This window comes from Apium graveolens, chromosome 6 (assembly GCF_009905375.1).
Source record: "Apium graveolens cultivar Ventura chromosome 6, ASM990537v1, whole genome shotgun sequence".
Lineage (NCBI taxonomy): Eukaryota > Viridiplantae > Streptophyta > Magnoliopsida > Apiales > Apiaceae > Apium > Apium graveolens.
Window position 1 is genome coordinate 94,142,418 of NC_133652.1, and position 8,999 is coordinate 94,151,416.

The window sequence follows — 8,999 nt, forward strand, 5'->3', positions numbered from 1 at the left end:
TTTTGTTATACTTACAAGTTCTAATTACTAAATTTTTGTTAACCCGAATTTCAGGGTGGGCCGAGGCATGTGCTCGGTCTGAGTGTAGCTCCGCCGCCACAGATGTATGCCTATCTCTCGAGTTACGTTGCAAATTTTATTTCAATTTGACCAAGTGAGGAGCTATATGCTAGTAGTAGTTAAATGATAATCTTCGCTGCATATTCTCTTGAATTGTACGGATGTTCTTAAGCCCATGTAGCTTGAATTGAACATTATAAATTCCGAGCAACATTGTATATTAAAGTGACTCGCTTGTATTATACCTCGCAATATATAATCAATAATTGAAATGAATAGACACCGTTTCAAAATAAAATGTCTTGGTTTACAGAAAAGCCACATGCCTCTACAATCTTTACATAGTTGGATGCATTTCAATTGATTAGTTGATTCTTTCCATAGCACAAATAATTTGATGTTCGCTTTTCACTTTGTTCTGCACTCTGTGTTTACAACCATAAGCCACTGATAATGCTGTCATATTTACATCGTTTCATATTTCACGTACATGCATACAAAAGCTTAAGTCCTATACAAGGCTAAAGCTACTATGAGCAAAAATTTGCCCATTAACTGTAAAATGCATCTTTTCGCCCATTACCATGTTTGCTTCATTGCTTTTGCACGAATAATACCTGTAATTATTTTATAACTTTATCAATGCTCTTAGTTAGATCCGTAGGTCTTGTTCCATTGTTCGAGCTCTTCCCACTTGCTTTTCTGAAGGCTAGGTCTTATAACAGTCATGGCACTCTCAAAATCTGAGTACTTTAGGCTTCTCACCTGATCAATTAAAATCACAGGAATTTTTTTTTGAATGCTGAGAAATCGAGTTCTACAACGTAGCATATAATGATGATAGATGACAATTGACGCGGTCTCAGATGAGCATGATGCAATACTTCCACTTAAGGAAGAAAAAAGGGGAAATCAAATGCATATCTACTATAATATGATTGAAAAGCAGCAAAATAAAATAAAATAGCAAAAATATTTTTAAAAAAATATTTAAAAAGCAATCAAAAGGAATACCTGGTTTGCTTTGATAGTAAGAATCTTTGATCCAAGCTCTCTGATTGGCATCATCGCAGCTTCCTGACATAAGGCTTGCAAATCACTTCCGGAATACCCTACAACAGAGCAATAACGACCAAAATAAAGCACGTGACATGCATTTGGCTAAACAAATTCAATAATTTACTACTATTGTGCTAGTCATGCAATCCATGTGGTGCACGTACGATTAAGATGTGATAAATGAAGATTCAACAAATCATGTTCTTTCTTTGATAATTGCAACACAATACGTAGTTCATTTCAAAACCATCTTACCTTCTGTCTCTCTGACAAGTCTCTCTAGGTCTCCACCTGATGCAAGAAACAAGAGCAACATTTAATAGAATTCTAGTACAGACTAGCAGAGGATTTAAAGGCAAACTTCCAATAAGGTGTCCTCTAGAGGCAAACCTCAATAGAAGCAATAATAATTATGATACCTAGAGAAAAGATCTGCACTTAAAAATATTATTTGCACACTACACTGACAAACCCAACCTATGTACTAAGAATACTCGAGAAAGGAAAACATGATCAATGGTGACTTAAGGTAATCCTATACATAGACATTGACAGTTTTATTACATCATCACGAACACTGCAAGATGAATATTTACAATGGTAAAACTTAAAAGCAACACTAAATCTGCACATCAACTTTTCATGAACATAGAACCCTTGGTTATTGCTTTCACTTTATTTTTTAACTCGCGGCTGCAAAAGGAGAAAGGGGAGGGGGTCTTCAAGTTTTTATTATAATCTCTTTAATGGCCTACTTCATCTTCATAATCTCCTTAAATTAAATACATCAAACTTGTATTATTCAATGATTGCCAGCACAACAAAAGGTCTAGTAGATAATATGGACTGATTATGGCTGCATGTCATTCTCTAGTGCAAAATAGAAATTTCATGATGATAGATTCAATATAATGTAGACATGCATGCAGCACAACTTACCGGGCAAAGAAAATGCTTGACCTTTCAGCTTGTGTTTGAAAAGAATTCTTCGAACATTTGCATCAGGCAAAGGAATGTAGATTCTTTTTACCTGGTTGAAGAATAAATACTTTTAAACAGGGTCAGAAACTGATTGCAAAAAAAAATCATTTCAACTTAACTGTAAAATGAGTGTAATATATACTTTGTAACAAGGTCCAAATCATTTAAGTGACTGTAGCAAGTACTAGGCAATAAATTGTTCATATATCCACCTCAAATGCTACACAAACATTGACATACTTACCAATCTCCTCAGCACTGCATCATCCAATTCCTGAGGTTTATTAGTTGCACCTGCACATAGGTTAACAAACTTTACTCTGACAAAAGGTAATGTACTGATAAATTAAATGAGTTCATTGTTAAATGCTGAAATCCCTAATACATGGAATGCTGCTGCATTCACATGCCTAGGTAAAAGGCCACATAGTTCCTTCTGCGAACTAATTTCCTTTATAATGAGAACAAATCCAAAGAATACTGACAAAATAAGTGGGTAAAAGGAATGATAGAAAAAGCAAAAACTAGTTAAGGAGAGTATGCTTTTAGGAGTTAAAGGAAGAAAACACAAAAATATCCGCTAAGAAGCTGTGCTTAAAACCATCTGACAGTTGACATCTTTTTTTCTTTTGATAGTTTCTGACAATTTACATCTAATGATTCGCATCTGGAACATAATAAATTGAGATACTGAATATCATGACATCAACATTAGGACGAGGCATTACTAATCGAATATGAACCTTACCAATAACAATTACTAGATCATCAGAATTTGAGGTCACCCCATCAAATTGAACTAAAAACTCCGACTTCAGTCTTCTGCTTGCTTCATTCTCACTGGATGTTCTTGTTGACATAATACTATCAATCTGTTAGGGTAAATATACAATCTTGTGTAAGTGAGAAAGCACATATATAGAATCAGGGGCAAGATATACAGTCAGAATTCAGCAGCAGACTGACACAAATAAAAGGCAATTAGGATCAGAGTAATATGGAAGGAACATAATACTATTAACCTGTCAAAGTTTCAAAACTTTCTAACAACACACTATTGACATCTTTGGCTAAACACAAATGAACAGAACCAGGGGTAATCATAATTTGGTAGCAGCAGAGGGCAGACTTATTGAGACACAGAAAAAGGATCAAAGTAACATGGAGGGAACAAGTAGTAGCAAAGAAAATCCAAGGACAGAGGTGAGCAGTGTACTGCTAAAAGCAACCACAATCAAACTTAGAGGCAGTTCCGTACTTCATCAATAAATATGACAGATGGCTTCTTGGAAATCGCAACCATGAAAAGTGTCCGAACAAGCTTTTCACCCTCTCCCACCTGTTCAAGTTCGGAAATTAGAATATTACATATCTAAAAAACAAAAGGGGCAATAGAACATGCCCATGCAATAACTGTAGTAAGGCCAAAGACATACCCACTTTGAAGTAAGTGATGATGCAGAAACATTGAAAAAGGTAGCTTCTGATTCTGATGCAACTGCCTTGGCCAACATGGTCTTCCCAGTACCGGGTGGACCAAAGAGAAGCAAACCTAACCAATAGAAACAGGAGTAAGCGACTAATTTATTCTCCAAGAACTAATGTAGAGATATGAAACTTTAAAATCGTTGAGATACCACCTCTGGATGTCCTACGAAGGCCAGTAAATATGTCTTTTCTCTTCGTAGGTAGGACCACCATTTCCAGTAAAGTTTGCTTAGCCTTTTCAAGACCAGCTGTCAACAACAAATGCCATGTAATGTAGAAGTAAATAATTTAATACACGGTAACAATAGAATTTATTTAAAAGGCTGTAGTTTGTAACCAATATCATCCCATTTGACAGAAGGGCTTCTGTCCACGATCACAGATTCTATCATTTCTACCAATTTTCCATCATAACCATTATCTTGCGCAGGTTTTGGAGCTATGCCTTTCTTTGTGTCGCTTTTAATGCTAGTATTCTGTCCACTTGGACCAGAAGAAATTCGTGAAGCTACTTTTTTAGGACTAGATGCTGTTCGTATAACTGCTCCAATTTGCGCCTGAGGTAGAAAGTGTTATGTTGCAATATATTATATCACAATTTATAACAACAAAAAATCATTTAATATTACAAGGGATTGCCCGAAGATGCATGCAACCATAAAATATGCATTAGGGATGGCAATTTGTACCGAACCGATGAATACCCGATCTGTACCGATCCAATCGGGTTTTACCGAACCCGAATATTTCAGGTTTCGGTTCGGGTTTGGGTATGATTTTTAAACCCGAACTCTTTTCGGGTCGGGTTTAGGTTTAAGGCATACCGTTTCGAACCCGACCCGAAAACCCGAAATCCATTTCGTTCCAACCCGAACCCGAACCGAAACCCGTGTTAATATATAAATAATATTTTATATCTTAAAAGTATTAATATAATTTATGATATCACATATTACTAATATTAATAGTAAAATGATTATACTTTGTACAAACTATTACGTTAAAGTCCAACATAAGTGGATTACTATCGTTAAACATGTTATCAGTAGTAGGGTTCGATACAAGTATACTCTAGGTCAAGATTGTTGCATTTTTTAACCCACAACTTCGTCCTTAGAATTCAGATCCATTTCCTACTCTGAATCATCTAATTCAATCCAAAAATTTCAATATCGTTAGATCTATGAGCCCTTTGCTCGAATAAGATCCTATTAATCCTTCAAAAAACTTGTGAAAATTAAAGTATAATTTGGTAGAGATCTACGAACCCGAACCCGAATAAAACCCGATCAGTTCGGGTTTGATAATTCGGGTTTTTTCGGGTTCGGGTTTGGCAATGACAATCGGGTCCGGGTTTGGTTTTTGCAAAACCCGTTTCGACCGACCCGATTGCCATCCCTAATATACATAATACTAATAACACAAAATTGACACGAATTAATATTTTGTTTCCTCGCTCCGCATCACTATGTATACACCATTTGATATCATGTAGCAAAAGAATACAAGCTTGCTATATAAGAAACTGAGATTGGTGTGGGACAGTGGGAGACATACGAGAATCAACAAACCTATGGGGGAAGTCTTCAGTTTTAAAGCAAGGATAAAGAGAGTATCTAAAATTACATTACTCTAAGAGGACTTACAGTTTAGAGATCTATTAAAAAAGGAGGAAGAAGTAAACTCGGTAATGTAGAATTTTTTAATGCTCCTAGCAGCATACGAGCTCATTGATAGAAATCTAATAAAATAAACATGGTTTCTTGTGCCTTTCATAAAATAAAGCCTTTTAGATAGTAATTATGGCAGCAAGTTACATGAAACAAAAGCACAGTCATAGCACTTCCATTAAGTACAAGCTGGTAACTCCATCTATCTTAAAAGTCAAAATTAGTTTGTAAAAGCTAAAGTAATGTTATGCCAGAAACCAAACAACAGTAGCGCACTGGCATTTAGAAATTGTTTAATAAAATCACGGGCAGGAATCAAGGTAATTTCGGTGCTTCCCATTTCTAAAATTTACAAAATAATGTTTAAAGGTTCTATTCAGCAAGGGAATAACACCCAAAAAAAGGCTTGTACAACAGAAATTTAATAAACTTACAATATTATAGGACCAATCCGTACCTTGTTAATTGATTTGCCACCTGATATTAAAATCAGAAAAAACATCAAATGAAAAGTTAGCATGTAATTAAAATATTACCCAAATAAGGGACCATCCAACAGTAGGGTTAAACAAAAATGGAAAATGGTAACCTGTTCGTCGGCTTAGCACGACTAGTCTTTCTGAAGCTTGCCCCTGCCACTTTGATATTTTTTCACGATAAGTTTTCACCTTCTCCTGTTCGCTATGGTAAAAACCGTAAATTAATGGGAACAAGTTGAAGCACTTAGTTGTCCAAATTATCTTAATTAGTTTGTTTTATGATTCTACACTAGCTGTCTTATGAAGCAGAACTGCAGAAGACACCTAGTCTACATAATTGTGTAGTCCTCGATGTGGAGAAGTCTAATCCTAACAAAAAAATATCTGCTAGTTTTATCCTGGTCTTTTTTTAATAAATTTCGTTGGCTTCATCTTATTCCGCGTGTTGTGTTCTTATATGTCATGAGTGGTGATGCAGGACAGATTTGTAAAACAATGATTCATGGTATACAGAAATGAAAAACAATAATTTGGGGGGATTATCCAAACTATAGTTGTCATCCCATATACTAATAAGTAATAATGCAAGTAAAAATAAGACACTTTACTCTTTATCTCACACAAACTACCTGTCAAACTTTTATGAGTTCAGGTTCTTGGAGGAAATTGGCGTGAGCATTGTTTAGGCTACAACAATGATTGTTTACTGAGAAAACGGTAATCTTATGTAAGTAAATTTGCAAAAACTGGAGTATAAAAAAACGTGAAGCTTTTAAAGTGACAAAAATGTTAGCCATTTTCCTATATTATTGCCAACTAGAACTCACTTTAGCAATAAGCACACTGCACCAACATACTATTTAAAATTAATTAGCTTCTAAAGAATTTTATTCACTTTTTATCTTTAAACCTCTCTCCACCAAAATATATAAAACTTATAGAATTAAGTATACACATTAAGATTAAACCTCTTATAACCCTAACTAAAATTCGGGTACCGAAATGACCTATTTCAACTCAACTTACTCTAAAAATCACAACAACAACTAGACTAATGAACTAAAAGATTAAACCTTTATTAACCCTAATCAAAATCAATTCGCATTTACGAGCACAAAACTTGCCTAAAACACGAAAAGATCAAAACTTTATTAACCCTAATTTGTGTACACGCAACAAATTGACCTAATTAAACTGAATTAACATTAAAAATGACACCAAAACATATACATACAAATTAAAAAAGAAGACAACATACCTGGAACTAATATACGAAGGCACGGGAGTGGAACTAGCTTCGATCAAAATACGGTGAGCGTTCTGGTAATGTAGAACGGCGTCGTCTAGTAAGCCCCATTCTTCAGCCCTAACGGCCTTATCTATCTCTAATTTGGCCAAATCGAAGTAGCCCTTAAGCTTATACGCAGCGCGCTCGTTCGAAACGACGCCGTCCATAGTTAAATTGTTATTGGTAGTATTACTAGAATTAGGAGATTGTTGTGAAGATGATGAAGAAGAAGGATCGGAGAAGAATGAATCGATCAGTTGTTTCAGAAAACTCATTGCTCATTATTTACGGATACTTACGTTATATACATTTAAATACAGTCGTCTTTTTTTTTTTACAGTATGTATATGTAGTTGATTCGGGAAGAAAGAGTTTGCAAGTTTACAAAAAGCACTAATCATATTCATAGCGTACAAAATACAAACTCATCTTTTTTTTTTATTCTCTCGGGGTTGTTTGTTTTAGAAAATTTGGGTATGGGTGATGTATTATGTTCATTCTAAACTCATACATGATATTTGGTTCATTATTTGTATTGGCCGAAACTCATATCTGAAACCCACTTGAAATTAGATTGATACCTTGGGAAGGTGGGTATGGAGAAGTGGTGTGAGGTATTAGATTTATTTTTATTATTTATCTTTATTTTTACAATTAAATATAATTTATGTACACATATTTTAAATTTGATATATTATTTAATTTTAAATAAAATAATAATAATATTTATCTAATGACAGTTTGTAAGATTTAATTTATTAAAAAAAATTAAATTATTATTTAATTCATTAAATTATATTTTACTAATCATATACTTTTTTTGTAAATTTTCATTTGTAAATTATGTAAAAATTTAATTTCAATGTACAATGTATACTTGCACATAATATTAGAATTAAAATTGAAATATCGATTATATTTAAAATAAAACAGATTCATTCCAACACTGAACCAAACCCATAATATCAGGAATCATTCATCATCCCCATACCAGTCTAACCCGATTCCTGATTCCAAACTTCAACCGACTTCTGAACCAAACGACCCCTTAAAGGGTTAAACTCACCTTCTATTAACGAAAGGTGAAATGACAAATTCGCGTGTCAACTGTAACTGAACTTGTAATTAAGTCATCGAACTCAAAAAATTTATGAACGAATATAATAGGAGAACAATGGGATAAAATTGTGAGATTAAAAAGTCTCATCGAAAAGACTAAATTACCCCTCTTTTTAATAGTTATATAAAACATCTGTTCGTGGGAATCGAACTTGAGATATTTCATTCACATATACAATCTCATACCACTACATCATATTATCACATGTGCTTTATATCATACACATAATATGTAAGTGTGCTAAATGCATATTTTATTCAACTTTAAAGATAGTTACTTAAATTCCGCAAAAAAAGATAGTTATTTGAATATTTGTACAGTTAATTTTAATGAATTAAATTCCATGTATAAAGTTAGGTATAGTACATAAATGGATTATTATCTTATTTATTATTCATTTTCTTAGTTTGAAAATATATCTCATATATTTTAACATATTTTTTATTATAAAAATAATTAAAATGGACTCATATAATTTTTCAAGAAAATATTGAAAATAAAATCGCTTATATATAAATAATCTATATTGGTTTTAAATATTTAAATAAGTTCGAATTGTAATGAGTTAATTCATTTTAGTTTATTTCGAATTTGAAATCAGAACTTGGCCCATTATTCAAAAAAATACTCGAAAAACATCGTCACATTCAGCGTTTAGTAAATTTAAATTAAAAGCTCGGCGAGAATATCTTACCAATAAAGTGAAATTTTTTAATATCTTATGTTAATATAAATTAATGTGTTTGAGGTTTTTATAGGATCAAGTCAATTGATTATTTATATTAAAATTACTAACTTCACTCATAGCACATTTTTATTTTTGGGACTTATCCCGATTTTAAAAATATTCGAAA

General features: G+C 33.1%; 1 protein-coding gene across 1 annotated transcript; it reads right to left on the bottom strand.

The window, feature by feature from the left end:
• Nucleotides 1–410: 410 nt before the first annotated feature.
• On the bottom strand, nucleotides 411–7,409 carry LOC141666653 (uncharacterized). The gene is made up of 13 exons (XM_074472772.1): nucleotides 6,996–7,409; nucleotides 5,848–5,939; nucleotides 5,716–5,735; nucleotides 3,926–4,145; nucleotides 3,741–3,836; nucleotides 3,537–3,652; nucleotides 3,359–3,439; nucleotides 2,849–2,972; nucleotides 2,345–2,394; nucleotides 2,059–2,149; nucleotides 1,375–1,410; nucleotides 1,075–1,172; nucleotides 411–825 (listed from the first exon to the last, which is right to left on the bottom strand). The coding sequence occupies exons 1-13, from the start codon at nucleotides 7,298–7,300 to the stop codon at nucleotides 709–711; spliced, it is 1,446 nt and encodes a 481-aa protein (XP_074328873.1). The 5' UTR covers nucleotides 7,301–7,409; the 3' UTR covers nucleotides 411–708.
• Between the last annotated feature and the right edge of the window lie 1,590 nt (nucleotides 7,410–8,999).